The sequence below is a fragment of the Chiroxiphia lanceolata genome, chromosome W (assembly GCF_009829145.1).
Source record: "Chiroxiphia lanceolata isolate bChiLan1 chromosome W, bChiLan1.pri, whole genome shotgun sequence".
Classification (NCBI taxonomy): Eukaryota; Metazoa; Chordata; class Aves; order Passeriformes; family Pipridae; genus Chiroxiphia; species Chiroxiphia lanceolata.
Genome location: NC_045670.1, coordinates 10,903,342 through 10,921,100, shown reverse-complemented (window position 1 = coordinate 10,921,100; position 17,759 = coordinate 10,903,342). Strand labels below are relative to the sequence as shown.

At 43.0% G+C, this 17,759-nt stretch overlaps 1 protein-coding gene across 1 annotated transcript in view; it reads left to right on the top strand.

Moving 5' to 3' along the window:
- Positions 1-762: 762 nt before the first annotated feature.
- Positions 763-17,759, top strand: part of LOC116780032 (ubiquitin-associated protein 1-like) — a 30,140-nt gene continuing 13,143 nt past the window's right edge. The window contains exons 1-3 of the mRNA XM_032674536.1: positions 763-796; positions 9,944-10,068; positions 13,689-14,612. Of these exons, the coding sequence (XP_032530427.1) occupies positions 763-796; positions 9,944-10,068; positions 13,689-14,612 (1,083 nt within the window). The remainder of the gene's footprint in view (positions 797-9,943; positions 10,069-13,688; positions 14,613-17,759) is intronic.

Sequence of the window (17,759 nt, the reverse complement as noted above, 5' to 3'; positions counted from 1 at the left end):
ACACATCATGAGCATCCTGGAGGAGGATTTTAGCTAACAGCTAATTAGGCAGCTAATTCTATCTTAAAAGCAGCTTTTTCTCAGGACAGACTGACTCTGTGTTAAAAGCTGACTAGGTGCTTCTGTGTTTAACATCTTGACCATGTAGGATGTGCATCCAAATTTTAAGTTGTTAGTAAAATTCTGTGGGCAGTGAATGAGACCTCTTGTTAGCATTGTTTTCTTGTGTGTATCGAAAAATATCTTCCTAATGGTACCATTTATTGTATACCTGTATTGTGCATTACCCAGTGTGTCTAGACAAGTGCCACACTGGTTGACTGCATACCCAGTATGATAGGATCTCTTTTTAGAGCAACAGGGATTAAACTGGAGAGGATCAGTGTGGTATTTCCAGTAGGAAGGGCTAGTCTTAACGCCAGGGGAGGCAGGGTGTGCTCCATGGTGCTGGGACAGAGATGCCTCTGAGCACTGTGATCTGGAAGTCTCTGCCTTCCTGATCTGCTTCTTGGCTCTGTTTTTCCTTTCTTCTTCATTTTGCCATTTAGATTGTCAGACCCCGGGCTAAGTTATTTGTCTGCTTAGTCAGTTCTCAGAGCTATAAAATAAGTTTGCTTATCTATCTTGGGAACAGGATAAACAGCAAGTGTCTGCAACATGCCCCATAATCTAGAGATAAGACGGTGTAGAACTGCATAGGTTTATGCTGTGCTACATATATAAAGTTGTTAAAGCTGTTTTAAAATGTTTTTCAGGTTCTAAATGGCTTCTAAGAAGTTGGGATCTGAGTCTCATGGTAAGTGAAATTCGGCATCCCTGTCTCTTCAATAGAATGAATCCTACTACTGCTGCTGACTAATGTCCTAGCCTAGACAGTCCATAGAAACTAATCTCTTTAGCCTCTGAGTAGTTTTTTTGTTAGAAATGAAGTGCCTTGGCTTCCTTCTTGCATAGGTGCTTGCTGATACTGTGCTTGTTCTCTGGTTAAGCTGAAATTCAGCCTGTGACTCCTACTCCTTCATGGCAGAATAATACCTTCCCCTTCCTCCACGTACTCCTTCAAAATCAAAGCTGAACTGCAGTTGTGATACTGATTTGATGTTTGCTGAAGTGGACACTAGATCTAGCTCCTTTCTATGGAAGTCATTTGAACAGCTGGATTGAAAGTGAAGTTTTTAATATATCATAGAACTATGCTTGTTTTTTGCTTAGCAGTGAATTTTTTTCCTAAATTGGACTAATCTGGTTCATCAGGCAAGTGAAGAAGAGAATATCATCTTCTGCATTTGAGATGCATAGTGTCATGCAGATGTTTGGTATGATAAAAATTATTTGCTTATCTCTTAAGGAATAATGTTTCTGTGGAACATTAAAGTTCAGTTAGTTGTATGTAATGTATCTTCTTCAAATCAGTAATCATTCAATGCAGTACTGAGAGGTTCATGTGAAATTGCTAACATAATTTTTCATGCTATAGAAACTTCTGCTTTTAGAAACTCAGCCTTGATCTTCCTGGATAATCTTTCAGATAAGAGGGTCCCGGGGAATTCCAGTTTTCTTTGAGCTTTTTATTCAGTCTGGCAAGTGTAAAGTTGAACTACAGAATAAGAAATGCCTCACTAAAATACATGGTTAAGGATTAATAAAAATGACCTATCAAAACTTAATTTTTAGATGGTCTCCTTTGTGGCCCAGTGTTCCTGCTGCAAGACAATTAATTTATTTATTGGATTGCTACCAGCTCTTCAGCAGTTGTTATCTTGTATCTATGAACACACTGAACTGCTTGTCTATTGAGTCTATTTTTACTTCTCTCTTCTGCTTCCTAAACCAGACTAGTAAAGACACTGCTTGGAGCTAGAATTCAACCTGTCTTAAATATTTCGCCAAACAGTATGGTGTGGTGGAACATGTTTCTGGCTTCAAAATAACAAAATCAAAACAAATGGTGCTGTAAGCTGGCTGCTTAACTTGTCTACTCTTTTGTGTACCCTCTATTCCTAATGATAGCAGTGACACTGTCACTGTATTGTTTCTGAGGAGTAGTGGAACAACTTCCTTGGCTTATTATGTCTTAAGAAATCAGCAGGGCAATTTTTTTCAGTTTTCTCCAGGGTTGTTAAGAAATAATTCCACCAAGTGAATTTTGGCTTGCTGTAAAGCATCTAGTCCAACAGCTACCTTCAACTCAGTGTCTCTGGCAGGCTGATGAAATCAGTCAACATAGTTGATGCATCTTTTGTACTTATTGTTGAGCTGCTTATTGGAGGTTAGAGGACTGTCGTTGAATCACAGAATGGTTGAGGTTGTAAGGGACCTCTGGAGATGGTCATGTCCAAACCCCCTGCTCGAGTAGAGCCACCTAGAGCAGATTGCTCAGGACTGTGGTCAGATGGAAATGAAGATGGGAACATAAAGTATGGATGGAGTGGAAGGAACACTTTTCCTGTTTTGGAAGGTATTCTTAGCATACACCTATAACTATGCCTAAGCATGTAACTTCAAATGCTCTCATCATTAGAATAATTGGAAGTTCAAGCTTAAGTTCCAGTAACTAGTACCATCTAGAAATGCAGCTCTCATCTGTTGCACAAAAAGTGTGGGTTATACCAAGTGCAGCATGTTAATATTGCTGTTGTATTCTCACTGTCACTATACAACTTGAAAACTTTTAACTCCAGTTTCTGAGAATTATGTATGTTTTGTGGGACCATAAAACCTAAGTTCTACTTGGTTTCAAAACTGTTCCCCATTTATAACTAGTAACTTGTTTTATCTGAAACGTTTCCATTTTTCTACCAAACTGGAGGACACTTCTATGAGTTGGCCAGCATATTACGCTGGAGAGAAATCTTACTCCCATGGTAGAAACTTGGACCAGGAATATCATACAGTACATGGTGTCAGAGATCAGACTGACAGGTACGGTTTTGCCAGGGCTATTCTCAGAACTTCCTCAATATGCTTTTAACTGCTAGAAGGATGAAGTGACTAACGGCCATATTAACTAACAGTTTAAAAAACCCTTTAATTGCTTCACTTGAACATGTGACTATTTAACAGTGGCTTGCATAATACTTTCTATGTGTAGGTTTTGCTCATTGCTTTAGAATTTCTCATTTAAAACAATTTGCACCCTTACCCATCAGTGTGTTCAAGCAGAAGGGTCACATGTTTACAAAAATAAAAGGATTCTTGGCTTTCTGGATCAGATTTTAACTTCACTAGACTAGTACTGTTCTGATTGGGCTGGAACAAAGTGAATACTATGTGCATCAATGTTTTGCTTCAGAAAGACTTTTTACTATCAAATGTCCTAAAACACTTGGTGTGTTTCTTAATGTGTACTTGTGGGTTTTGTAGCAAAGTTGTATTCAAGATGAGGTTATAGCAGTGGTCATTATTAAAGAAATAAGCATACTGGGAAGAAACTAGGTGAGGTTTGCTATTTGTTTTTTTTCCTGTACCAAAACAAAGAGTGTTGCTATGTAAATACCACAGTGTGTGTTTGTACCCTCTGTGGCTAGTATCTATTTTAGGCAAACAAGAAGTCTGTGCAAGAGGAGGTGTCTACCACTTAGTGTGTCAGTAGGTCTAATAAGACACGTATTTGTAATGCAGTGTGTTAAGAGGCATAGACTCAGCAAAGGGGGTGAAGAACTGAGACATTTATTCAAAGGGTCGCAGCCCTTTTATAACCAAACACAAACAGAAAACATTCCTTATAAGGCAAAAGGTGTAACTGCAACATCCCATTGGCTGCTAGCTGTTGCCTGGGGAGACTGCAGTTTTTTGGAACTACAAACTCATCCCTGTAATGAGTTACTCTGTGCTCTGCAAGGTCTGGTTCTTTCCAGGCCTTCAGCCTGCTTATCTCCCACAGTTCCCCTCTTTTTATGTTTTAAGAACACTTGTTTAATTGTAAACATTTCAAAAAATATAGTATATAAAAAATATAAAAATATACATGTAAACCAATCCTAACTGCAACATATATTTGACTGTTTTACCTTCATCCCTTAAAGTGATCCCCAAAAAGGTTAAAACCTTGCATTAGGCAAATAAAGGACCCAACCATCCCAAATGTCCTTTATTCCACCGAAGGATCTTGTGTTGTGCCTTCGTGTTTCAGGGATCTGACCTCTGTCATTTGTCAGCTGGCTCTCCAACCAAGCAGGTCCAAAATGCCATAGCAGGAGAAAGGTTGCAATTTTACGTGGATAGCTGTGGCAATGATGGTTTAACCCATCTATCTTGAACTAAAACCTGTAGAAACGTAAGCATACTCTCTTCCTCATGTTGTGATGGGAAATGGTCTTTTCCACTGACCTGTTTGCAAATTTTTGATTATAATTTGGACTTTTCCTTGAGGTTTTACATTATTTGTATTCGATTTAAAAATTTAATATATAGCAGGCTTTGACAATGCGTTCCTGCAGGGTTAACCTGTACTCCCCCCCTCTTGTTTTTTAAGGAGAGATCTTGAGGGTTAGTGTCGATAGAAGGTGCAGGCAAAATCTACTGACAGACTGTTGTATAAGTGTGTTTTATTTGAGGTATTGTTGCTTGGATTCACACACACACACACATTTTTTCATTCATGCTGGCGGCCACCATTCACACTCCACACATACATGTTCTTCATTTTATTCTGGTTTTGCATTGCTTTTGTTGATTGGTCCCAGTGAAACTGTGTGTGACTTTATGTGGTGTATGTTCTAATACTGTAAGGGCAGAAGGGCACTTACTGAAACAATTAGAAACAAAAGCAAACATTATTTTAACAACAAAACAAAACCCAATACCACGCTGCCACACCGGAAGACTACACTTTAAACAAAAAGCAAGCATTCAGTGATTCCACTCCACAGACTCTGTCTCTGCCCTATCTGATTTCACTGTTCATCGTGGTTCCTCATTTTCGGAGGTAATTTCATTTCTAGGAATTCCTATCTGTAGACATCGCAGGAATCAGATGACAGTTCTTTCCATTTTCATTGAAAGCAGTTTGTCATTGCTTGCTCAGGCATGCGTCCAGTGCCCTGGCTCCGTGGAGACAAACATTTCCGATTAATAGCAATATAAATTTATACAATGATTGATCTCAGAGGGTGACAGTGTAAAGACAGCTTTAAGTGCTTTAGATCTACAGATATCCCAAAGCAGAAAACATCCTTCCCCCACAGTGGTGCAAGCAAGCAGCTGATAAGGTTTCAGTTTGCTGTGTTTTGTTTCCCTTCCCCCATATCCTGTAGGCAGGGAGATGAAAAGCAAGGGAGGAGAGGGGTTTGGATTTTTTGTGTGCCCTCCCCCACAGACTGCAAGGCAAAACCACTTTTTTCTCCAACCATGTGATAAACAAAGTCTTGAGTTTCTATAAGTTTTTGAATAATAGTTTATTATATGGTAAAAGCAAACAGCTGGCTGGGTGACAGAAATGGGACCATTTTCCCATATCTGCACACACCTACTACAGGGTACATTTAGTATTTATCTTAGCTACTTCATGCATATTAATTATATCATATACATATACATTCTACAGGTTTTTGCTAAGTATTTAATATACGGGTTTTCTTACAGCTAAAGCTAAAAGGGTTATCTCTACAACCGGTCATAATTCATGCATTCTTGGACGAACAGGCGCCTAAAAAAAACATATTTTATTTTTGGGATAGTAGGGAGGTTTAGGGCCTCTTGACCTTGTAAGGGTCTGTTTTATTTCTTTATGGGGTGTAATTAAGTTTTACAATCCGTTTTTTTTATTTTGATGTAATCACCCATTTGTTTCACAAATCACAATTATTTATTTATCACAAACCAGAAAATTGTAAAGTCCTGGTTTTTGAAAGTTTTACTCTTCCCCCACCCTGAGACAGCGGTAGAAGATAACAGAATCCACCTCCCCCCAGCCCCGAGAAACTGGCAGTTTAACAAAAGGCTCTTTTCTGACAGAGAGGCTGCTTGTAGTTGTTCCTCCACTAAGGGGTGTGTGAGAGAGTCTCGAAATAAAATAATTTTCCCAAATTAGAGTTTATTATATAGTAGAAGCAAGCAGTGCTGGGTGACAGACGGAATCTGGCTCCTAAATCTTCCACCCCGATATGGGATACGAGGTCAGTACTTATTTCAGATATCTCATACATATTCATTACATACATGCATATACATTTTACATCGCTATTCCAGGTATTCAGTACATGTTTTCTTTTACAGTCAAGACTAATTTTTATCTCTACAACAAGTTATAAATCCATACATTTCTCGACAAAGAGGCGCCAGCATTCTGTTGATTCGACTTAGTTCGGATATACCTCATGTCCAGGGTAATAGGGAGGGTAATAATCTGTTTTGTGTCTTTATGAGGGTACAATTAAGTTTTACAATCTGTTTGTTTTTCTTCTTTCCTGAGGTTACACTAACCCATTTGTTTCCCATTTGTCTTTTTTATTGACAGGAATTATTGTCTGTGTTTATCACAGGTGTAAACATAGTAGCTTTGTTTTAGGGAGGGACCATTGATCTACCCACACAGGGTCATTTGTTTCCCAGGTTACCTGTGGGATTTGCTGCAACAGAGTGTCTCTTAGGAAAAATCCATTGTCGACTGATTCCCCTATTGACTCAAGCAGTCCCTCCCACACAGAGTCAGTGATCCCAGTAGGACTAATGGAGACAGGCTTATTGTCTGAGCTATGTATGACCACGATGTCCTTGCTTTGCTTTGGGGAGGTCAACCCAGGAAAACTTGCTAAACAGGCATGAGTGTTCCTTAAGGGCCATTGTTTGGGCCATTGTGAGGCAGATATGACCGTTAGGTCTTCTCCACTGTTAACAATGTTAGATATTTCTGTTTTTGCCTCCCGTGCCTGCTGTTTAATACAGGTAAAATGCGTACTTGTCTCCGGAATGGATTTAGAGGCATGCACTGCTATTTGTGTTATTTGCTGCAACCTGGCGGGACATGTCTGGGCTTGCACCGTGTGAGAAGCATGTTTATCCTGCCCCATCAAAACATCTGCAGTAACCGTTTGTAAAAGGTTACGTGCCCCCGCAGCCAAATTTGCAGTCATTTGTTTCTCTGCTAGCCGCTTCAGTTTGGATTCCCACATTGTGTACTGCATATCGGTCATTATTAAGCAAAATAGTGTTTTGAAATCGTGAGGGGTAAACACTTGGTATGCCCCCCCCCCCCCAAAATCTGCATCTATCACCCCCAACAACACAGTAAGACCTTTTAAAGTAACGGATGACCTGCCGATTAGTAAAGCTGCTTTTTTGTGACTCAAGGGGCCACATGTAGCAACTGGTAGCTGGCGACCTCCGTGTCCCTCAGCGTTAAGTCTGTATTGCTGACTGTGCTGACCAGCTGTTCGCAACCCCCCAACCAGAACGCCCGCAGCATGAATCAGAGCGCGACCAGTGCCGATAACGCGTTTAGCGTACACACCACCCGCCTCAGCACCGACAACCCTGACCCCGCCAACAGTCTCGACTCGGGTAGGCGTGCATCCCCGGCACTCTCTCGGACCATCCTCTCCTCCTCGGGCTGGAGCAGCAGCAGAATCTACAACCGCCCGTCCCTCTGTCAACCGTCCCGTCCCACCGCTCCAGAGCCGCCGCAGCCCAACTGGGGCCCCCGGGGAGCTGAGTTCTCCTCTTCCTCCTCCGCCATCAGGTTGTCCTCCGCACAGGAGCGGCCCCGAGCCTGGCGACGGCCGCGTCCCCTCCCCGCACAGATCCCGGTCAGGCGAAAACAGACCCGGAGAAACTTTTAAAGCTGTTGCGTCCTCCGCGCGCCCCCCCCCCCCCCCCCCCCCCCGTACTCGTGCCCACGTGTTCTGAAAGTTAGGACAGTACAAGTTTAAATCCTTTTCCTTATCCGTAAATTCTGGATCCTCTTCAGAGTCGTCCGACAGAGAAACCGACGTTGCGGCGGCGACACTGTGTAAGCGAAGTTTGCGAGGACGGGGCAGTGGTGAGGTCTTTGTTCCTGGTCGCACCACAGGCTCCACGAATGACGGTGGCAGTGACGGCAGCAGTGGCGGCGCGGAAGGCGTCATCCCCGGCGACACGGGAGATGGCGGCAGCGGCGGGGCATGGGGCAGCGGCAGCACACAAGGCTTCGGCTCGTGCTGTACCAGCGGCTCGGAATCACCTGCCGTTTCTGCGCGGTCTTCTCCGGAGCTGGCATGAACCTGCAAAGCCTCGAAAACTGCTCTCCATGATGTTAATAGAGAAGTAGCCATTTTATTGCCTAGCGTGGCACTGTCCCATAGTTTGTAACCGATATCGTCCCAAACTCTCGGGTCATATATTGAGGTAATATTTAATGTGGGAACAACTTTGGATGCCCACAAAAGGACACGTTCTAAATTTTCTTCTTCTACCATCCTCCCATATTTTTTAAGGAATTTAGCAAAGGCTTGCGAGACTGTCTTTTGCTGTTCAGTTAATGGAGTTCCCAATTCGTTCTCGGCTACTTACCTTAACGTCCAGCGAAGGGTAATTAAGAGCTCTATTTTCGTCACTTCCTTTCAGCGAAAATTCCTGTAACTTTCAGCCGAGCTGCACTGCCGGAGAAACAGCTTAATTTCTGTCACTGTGGGCGCCATTTGCAGTGCATTAAGAGGCATGGACTCAGCAAAGGGGATGAAGAACTGAGACTTTTTTTCAAAGAGTTGCAGTCCTTTTATAGCCAATCACAAACAGAAAACATTCCTTATAAGGCAAAAGGTGTAACCGCAACTTTGCCCTTGTGACCAATTCCGTACAAATGTGACTTCCTACTTGTATGCCAAAACTTGGATTTTAATTTAGCTTAGCTGCTCTAAAGCTGGGATTTTTAAAGCCTGTTTTGAATATGACAAAAAAGAAGGATCTTTTTAGAGACATAGCAAAATACAGTGTTCAGGAGAGCTTCAGTTTCCAGTTGTATAGGGATAGTCTTGTCACAAGGGAAGCTAAAACATTCGGTATATTGACTTGAAAATCTGTTAGTTGTTGGATTGTTGTGTGTTTGTGTTTTCTTTAGTAAGATCTAGAACATTATAAACAAACCAAAACTGAGGCAATGAAGTCCAAATAGATTCAACTTCCTTTGTATTGAGTCACCTGGTATAGTTTGGGCAACTGTACTGGTTTAAAAGTTAACCAGCAGGGGAAATGAACTCAACTCAAAAGAGAGATTATAAGTCAGAATAACAATTTAATAAAATAGTACAATAAGTACGATTATACAGACAAACAATTGGTCTTAACCCACAAAACCCAAATGTATAACCCAGCACCCTGGGGCATGAACAAAGTGGTGTTCCTTGGACCCCCCTGAGTCCAAAGAAAAGGGAGAGGGGAAAAACCTGCTGGTGGGAGAGCTGTTGCAGTCTGGTCAAAAGTAGTGATTGCAGTCCAGTTGAGGGTGGTGGTCTCAGTCTGGTTGAGAGTGGTGAACTGCAGTCCGGTTGAGAGCGGTGAGCTGCAGTCTGGTTGAGAGCGGTGAGCTGCAGTCTTCCTCTGGATCTCATGAGTGGTAAAAAGGTTCCGGAACTCCAAGTTTATATATTCTCCAGTTCAGGCAGGAATGCTCAGTCCTTCCCTCAGAGCGGGGAATTCCATAAAAGGGTATGAGGATGCTCAGTCTTTCCCTCAGAGCGAGAAATTCCATAAAAGGGTATGAGGATGCTCAGTCCTTCCCTCAGAGCGGGGAATTCCATAAAAGGGTATGAGGACAGGAACATCTTTCTGTTTCACAGGCCTCTACTGATAACAGTTTCTGGGAAATGGCACGGAAGGCTATAGAATACACAGTTTTGGGCTACACCCATCCAGTGATGGTGTAACTAGGACAACAGCAGAGATAAATAGCTCCCAAATACAGAAATTATGAGTCTTAATCGAATGCATTAAACTTGTTTCTTTATACAATTTCTGCTTTTGATCTTAGGTCCTTTCAGTTATCTTGATGATGTCCCATTTAAGATAGGAGACAAATTTAAAACCCCAGCAGAGGTTGGATTACCCATTGATTTCAACCTTCCTGATTCTTCTAAGCTTGTCAGAGAAGCCCAGGTAAGTGATGTGTTTTACCTTTCTGCTCTCTTCCCCCTGGCCCCCAACATGCGGTGCTATAAACTGCAAGTAGTCACAGTTTGCACACATATTCAATGTTATTTTTGATGGTCCCATAGTGTCATTTTGTATGCCAGACAGTAGTTGCAGAAGATCTATTAGAATGTATCGAAAGATAAAATATGATAGGCTGTACAAAAAGCTTCTACTTTTTAAAAAACTTAATAATATTTATTTTAGTGCATCTACTTCAAAAAAGTAGAGCGTTTTGTTGTAGTAGTTTTAGGTCTAAATATTACCCTGACTGAGTAGCATTTTTAAGAGGAAAAATGCTAAGAACTGATATACCCATGCTATGGCATGCTTGCAGAATCTTGTTTGAGGGTAACAAATGTTTTTATGACCATATTTTATGTGTTCTCACAATAGTGAGAGGAAGAAATAAATTTTCAGTTCTTGTTTTCTGTGCAGTTCTGAGTGGGAATTCTTTTCCAGCTGTAGGGCAAACAGGTTATAGCTTGGTACATGGATGGCTTCTGGGTCTTTGAGGAGCATGTCTCTGTTATAAAAAAAAATCATAGTAGTATAAAATCAATTGCTTTAGTGTATATGTTGAAAATCTAATCTCCAAATGCAGGTTGTGATACAAGAAGTCTAATTGAACTATGTTTTCTTGTTTGGGTCCATGATTTTCCTTGGTCAGTCCAAACTGATGATTGTTTTAATTTCAGTTGTGACAGATGATTCTTTTTTTATCTTTTTTTTTCCTGCCCTGCAACTCATCCACTGGAGAACTGACTATCTTAATTACCCTACATCATGGCTTTTTCATTATAACCATTAAATGATTGCCTGAATGTCCTAATACACATATTTCCACCCAGTTAAGGTGGTGTGGAAGAGCTAAAGGAGACTAATGTCCTATTGCTGGTTTCATTGTGCTAAGTCTCTATTTTCCTGCCAAGCTGAGGTTCACGTATAGTATGCCCAATTGGACTGCAGCACCCTGCATAATAGGATGTGACTATGTAGAGTATGCATCTTGCAGTGCAATTTGACTTTTTTTACAGCTGTAGTGAGAGTTGTTAAAAAAATAAAAGTACAGGGAAGCAAAATTGCCCAAAGCCATATATTTTTATATAAATACCCTTCTTTTTTAATATAAAAAAAGTATTTGGTCAGTTTTGGTCTATATATATAACCATACACACACACACACAAAAACCCTGATAGCTCTGCTCAGACAGCAAAGAATGTGTAACGAGTAGTGCTCAGCACTTCTGCCAGTGATTTTCAAAATTACCTTGCTGATAAATTAAGTAACACACCTCTTGGAGTCTTAGAGCTAAGGGAATGGAAAACTTTTATGCAGTTGAGACAACAGGTCTCTATGATCCCACTGGAACCTGCTATAGGATAGGACGTGGCACAACACATAGTGAGTCCCAGAAAAACTTAGTAGAGACCTAGCAAGCCTTGCTGGTTTGTTGCTCTTTAGAGATAGGAATTTGTATGACCTAGCAGTCCCACGGTAAGAGCGCTCCTGTTCGGTTATGTGCCATTATCCTGGCAAGGGTATTTTATGACTTCTTGTGAATCACAGGTAGGTTATGCCTTGGACTTAGCTTGTAGCCTGTGTTCTCTGAACATTTTGTGGTTATTTAAAGAGCATTTGAGGCTGTTCATTCTTATTAAGATATTAAAGCTTTAAGTAGATTTTGTCTGTTCAGAATTTTGTCCTCTCAACCAGGCCACTACTGTGACCAATAAACTGGTAGTGAGTAGCTTACAAATGGATTCCTGTGCTAACCTGTCCCTGAAGGAGCTGATGTTAAATGAGAAAAGTTTGTGAGATCCTGTCATGCCAGTAACTGCAGCAAATTTTGCTACTGCAGGTAGTTGTCATCATCACTGTAACCAGTATATCCCCTTTGACTGGTGAGCCACTGACACTGGAGTAAGAATACCTCTTAAACTAGTGGGTATAAAACTATAATATCAAGTCCCTTAGAAATATTTTAGGGGGAACTGAGTAATATTGTATTGTTCTTTGGATGCAAAAATACTCTGCTGTAGTCTTGAATGACTTGTGGAACTTGTGGATAGGAGGTAGTTCGGTGGTGCCAAATCTGGGTATGATTGTCTATCTAGTAGACTTGCCCTTGCTATATCTGTTGTCTTGGGGGGAAAAGGTGGGAGGGCTGTGAAACTGATCTTGGGATGATCAGTAGCTCTATAGCAAAACTAAATGTAGGAAGGAGGCAGAATATGATATTTTAATCCAGACTATAGACAGAGTTTGGTGCTAGAGACTAAAGGAACTACTTCTGAGGTCTTTTAGTTTTGCCAGTCTGTAAACCTACAGACAAGATATGCTGGGAAAAATTGATGCCTGTCCATGGTGTAGTGGGTTGAACCTGACCTGATGCCAGGTACCCACTAATGCCACTCTCTCACTCTCCCTCTGCAACTGGACAGAGGAGAGAAAAAAATCCAACTAAGGATTCATGAGTTAAGAGCTGGGAGAGGTCACTTACTGATTACCTTCACGGGCAAAACAGATTCAAAGTGGGGATAGTACTTAAATTTATTACTAACAGAAGCAGAGCCGAAGAGTGAGAGATAAAACAGTCTTAAAAACACCTTCCCCCCACCCCTCCTTCCTTCCATGTTCTCCCTCCTCCCCCCCAGTAGTGCAGGGGGATGGGGAATGGGGGTTATGGTCAGTTGTTGTTTCTGCCGCTGCTCAGAGAGAGGAGTTGGAGTCCTTCCCCTGCTCCTGTGGGGTCCCTCCCATGGGACACAGTCCTTGATGGACCTCTCCAGTGTGAGTCCATCCCTCGGGCAGCAGCTCTTCCCAAACTGCTGTCCCGTGGGTCACTTCTCCATGGGGTGCAGTCCTTCATGAATGAACTGCACCGACGTGGGTCCCCCACAGGGGCCACAAGTCCTACCCGGGAAAAACCTGCTCCAGTGTGGGCCTCCCTCTCCATGGGCTGCAGGTCTCCAGCAGGACCATGCTCCATCTTGGACCTCCCACAGGGTCACAGCCTCCTTCATGCATCCACCTGCTCCAGCATGGGTTCCTCCATGGGCTGCAGGTGGGTCTCTGCACCCCGATGGTCCTCCATGGGCTACAGGGGGACAACTGCTCCACCATGGTCTGTACCACGGACCACAGGGGAAACAGCTCCGGTGCCTGGAGCACTCCTCCCCCTCCTTCTGCACTGACCTTGGTGTCTACTTTGTTGTTCCCATGTTCTCACTCTGCTCTTCCCTGGCTGGAATTCTTTCAGCACAATACCTTTCTGTTCTGAAATATGTTATCACAGAGGTGTTACTATCACTCTTGATTGGCTTAGCCTTGGCCAGCGGCAGGAAGTACATCCTGGAGCCGACTGGCATTGGCTCCACCACACAGGGGAAGCTTCTAGCAGCTTCTAACAGAAGTCACCCCTGTAGCCCCCCTCTGCTCCCAAAACCCAGCCACAGAAACCCACTACACATGGTAGTTCATGTAGCTCTTATTCTATGTTACTTATGTTACTGTTAGAAGTAGTGACTATGATCCTTATAATTTATCTTTTTTCTCCTTTCCTTTCCCCTTCACCCCCGGTCAGTATGACTTCTCACTGGAAAAGAAAACAATCAAGTGGGCTGAAGATATCAAAAAAATTGAAGCTGCCCAGAGAGAAGCTGAACACAAGGTAGAAGAAGTGCTAGCAAACTCAAAAACGGCTCCAGAGGACATCACCAAATTGGCGTTCCCAGAGGGACCTTGCCCTAAAGTCATGCCTCCTCCTATTAACCCCATCCTTGCTAGCCTGCAGCACAATAATATTCTTACTCCCACACCAGCCAACAGCAGTGCTGTGAAGCAAAAGGTTCTCAGTCCACCTCATTCAAAAGCAGACTTCAACCCAGCTGATTTTGAATGTGAAGAAGACCCTTTTGACAAACTGGAATTAAAAACTATCAATGATAAGGAGGAATTAAAAAATATTCTTGAAATTCATGTTGGTACTACTGGACCAATTGTTGCCCAGCTATTAGATAATACTTTGCCCAAAGGAGAGTCTGTGTTGCAAGATGAGAAAGTTCTGACATCCATAGAAAGGACTACGCTGGACTTCAAACCCCTTCACAAACCCAATGGCTTTATCACTTTACCACAGTTGGGAAACTGTGAAAAGATGTCCTTGTCTACCAAAGTGTCCCTGTCCCCTATCACTTCAGTGAGCAACATCAAATCCCTGTCCTTTCCTAAACTTGACTCTGATGAGAGTGATCAAAAATCATCAAAGCTCATGAGCACTTTCCACAACACTACCTGTCTCTGCAATGGTGCTTTGCTCAGTTCTTTGCAGACCTGCACTCAGAATGAAGCCAATGAATTGAATGGACACCATCTGGTTGGTCTTTCTGCTGTAAATGAGGACAGTGGCATGGAGACATCAACATTATCCTCTTCATCCAGGCTACCTTCCCTGACTGCATCAACAGTTTGTACAGAAGAAGAATCATCTCAAAGCACAGCAACTATGGTAAACATGCAGTGGATTAGAATTGGGGTTGCTGGGGAGGTGTGGAGGTGTAGAGGCAGATGTTGCTTCTAAAATGTCCTGTGGTTTTAGGTTCATTTAATGGGAGAGATGTGTAAATCATGTGTGGTAGTTCCTCTTCATTTATGTTGCAAATTGATCAATTAAACAGGTCTTCATGTTGGCAGTTCTGAACCTCAGATTATTACTCTGCAAGTTCCCCCATATCTGATATTTTTTTAGACCAATTCTGTTGACTTTTCTTTCAGCTTTTTGGTACTTGTTCATAGTTGCACACTATTGAGCTAAGCATATGAAGTGAAATCTTTGTACAGTCCAGCGTTTTGTCTTATCCAACTGAGATATATAAGATTCTGAACTGGTCTTAGGTTTTGAATTAAATATCTACTAGATTTGTTCCTTGGTTTGCTTATATGTTTGCTGGAAATAATGGGAAATGCAAGTTTTTCAAGGAATAGAAGCAATCACAGATTAAAGAAACACATGTGCTGTGTCATTCAGGGGAGAAAAAGTGCTTACACTTGACCTGGAGTGAAAGAATTGTCTTTTGGGTTTTTTTGTGGGGGGGTGTTTTTTTGTTGTTGTTGTTTTTTTAACATTTAATTTATTTATTTTCTTCTTGAAGTACTTTCAAAATATAACCTTTTAAAAGGATGAAAATGATGGTGGTCTGAAACCTGGTATTTATCCTCTTCCTTGTAAATGAGGGAGGAAGGATTGCTTTGTGGATACCAAAAGCAGTCTTGAGGATCATCTTGGATCACTAATGCTACAGTTGGTGGCTGTACAGCTCTGAGACAGGAGTCTGATGTTTCATTTTCTCAGACTTGTAGAGAGTTCCAAAATTACTTTGGGGACACTTAACTTCATGCCAGTTATTGTCTTTGTGAATAAGAGCAGAAATTTGAGTAAGTGTTGTGATTTAAGCCTAGCCAGTAGCCAAGCTCCACACAGTTGCTCACTCACTCCCCTATCAGCGGGATCAGGGAGAGAATCAGAAGGGTACAAGTTAGAAAAGTCATGGGTTGAGATAAAGACAGTTAATTAGGGAAAGCAAAAGCCATGCACACAAGCAAAGCAAAACAAAGAATTCATTTGCTACTTCCCATGGGCAGGCAGGTGTTCAGCCATCTCCAGGAGAGCAGGGCCCCATCATGTGCAATGGTGACTTGGGAAGACAAATGCCATAACTCCACGTCCCCCACTTTCCTCCTTCTTCCCCTGTTTTTATATACTGATGCCCTGGTTTTGGCTGCGGTAGAGTTAATTTTCTTCCCAGTGGCTGGTATGGGGCTGTGTTTTGGATTTGTGCTGAACATGGGGTTGATAATATAGAGATGTTTTTGTTATTGCTGAGCAGGGCTTGCACAGAGCCAAGACCTTTTCTGCTTTCTGTACTGCCATGCTGAGGAGGGGGCTGGGGGTGCATGGGAGGCTGGGAGGAGACGCAGCTGGGACAGGTGACCCCAACTGACCAAAGGGATATTCCAGACCATATGGCATTATGCTCGGTGGTCTAGTGGTTAGGATGCGGCGCTTTCACCACCGCGGCCCGGGTTCGGGTCCCGGTCAGAGGAGTCCCCCGGGTAGATGGAGCTCGTTAGCCCTGTAAGGCCATCCATCTAAGAGAAGGTCACTCTAAACAAACCTACGTCCTGAGGACCTCGCTGCCACCGTCCAAGCTTGCTCGGCCCCGGCAGATGAACCTTAGGATTAAAGGGTGGGCTCAGCTCAGCGCACACTGTGTCTCACCTAAAAAATCCACTGCGCAGGCTCGAAGGGCAAAGACCCTTCCCAAATCTTCGTTCGCGAAGACTGGCCATACTATACTATACAGTATATAAAGACCTATCTGTGTCTCCTCCCAACCTCCCATGCACCCCCAGTCCCCTCCCCAGCATGGCAGTACAAGAAGCAGAAAAGGCCTTGATGTTGTGCAACCTCTACTCAACAATAACAAAAACATCTCTATGTTATCGACATTGTTTTCTGCACAAATCCAAAACATACTAGTACATACTAGCTCCTGTGAAGAAAATTAACTCTATCCCAGCCCAAACCAGCACATTCCACCCCTTATTCCATACCATTTACATCGTGTGCAGGTTTTACACTATCCAATACAACTTCATTAACCACCACCCCCATTTCTATTCCTTGATATAATACACAGATATCATTCCCTTAGTCTATGGACCATCCTTGAAAAATGTCCACAAAATGTCCTTTGAGTTCATTTAGTCCATGACTTTGCGCTCCATGTGTTCTGGTGGTCACTCAGGACTGGAGAGATGGTGTGTTGCTTGGAGTTAGTGGGCACCACATCCAGCTCAGGTCGGGTCACTGCTGTACTTGCAATGCTGCTTGTAAGGCTTCTCCTCCATTGGTTTGGGTGGTTCCTGTTATAGTAATTCCTGTAACATACAACTCAAATTGTGGTTGACAACAATTTAAAGGTATATTCATTACAATCTCCACCCCTGGTCCTTTTAGGATGGGTTATAGGGTTCAACATTACATTGAACTCCTCCCCTGGCTGCAACAAGGGGTTCCTGCTAGAATCCCCCATTAGTATAGTCACATCATAGTCCTCCATGGCTGCAGGGGCATGGCTGCCTCATCATGAGCTGCAAGGGAATCTCTGCTTCCCCTGCCCTAGCGTGGGGTCCCTCCCACAGGAGACAGTCCTCTTTGAACTTCTCCAATGTGGGTCCTTCCCATGGGCTGCAGTTCTTCACAAACTGCTCCAGTGTGGGTCTGTCATAGGTTCACAAATCCTGCCAGCAAACCTGCTCCAGTACGGGCTCTTCTCTCCACAGGTCCTGCCAGGAGCCTGCTCCAGTGCTGGCTTCTCATGGGATCACAGCCTCCTTTGGGTATCCACATGCTCCAGTGTGAGGCTCCTCCACAGGTGGCAGGTGGATCTCTACTCCTGCGTGTACTCATCCACAGGTCACAGTCCCTTTGACTCAAGTTCACACTGAAGTTCCAGCCTGACCAGTACAGCAGCACAGGAACAGCAGCAATGCCCTGGTCATTTGCCAGCCCAGGCACATTGCCATGGCTGTTATCAAAATGTTCCTAGGCACAATCATGGCTAGTCTTCGCGAACAAAGATTTGGGAAAGGC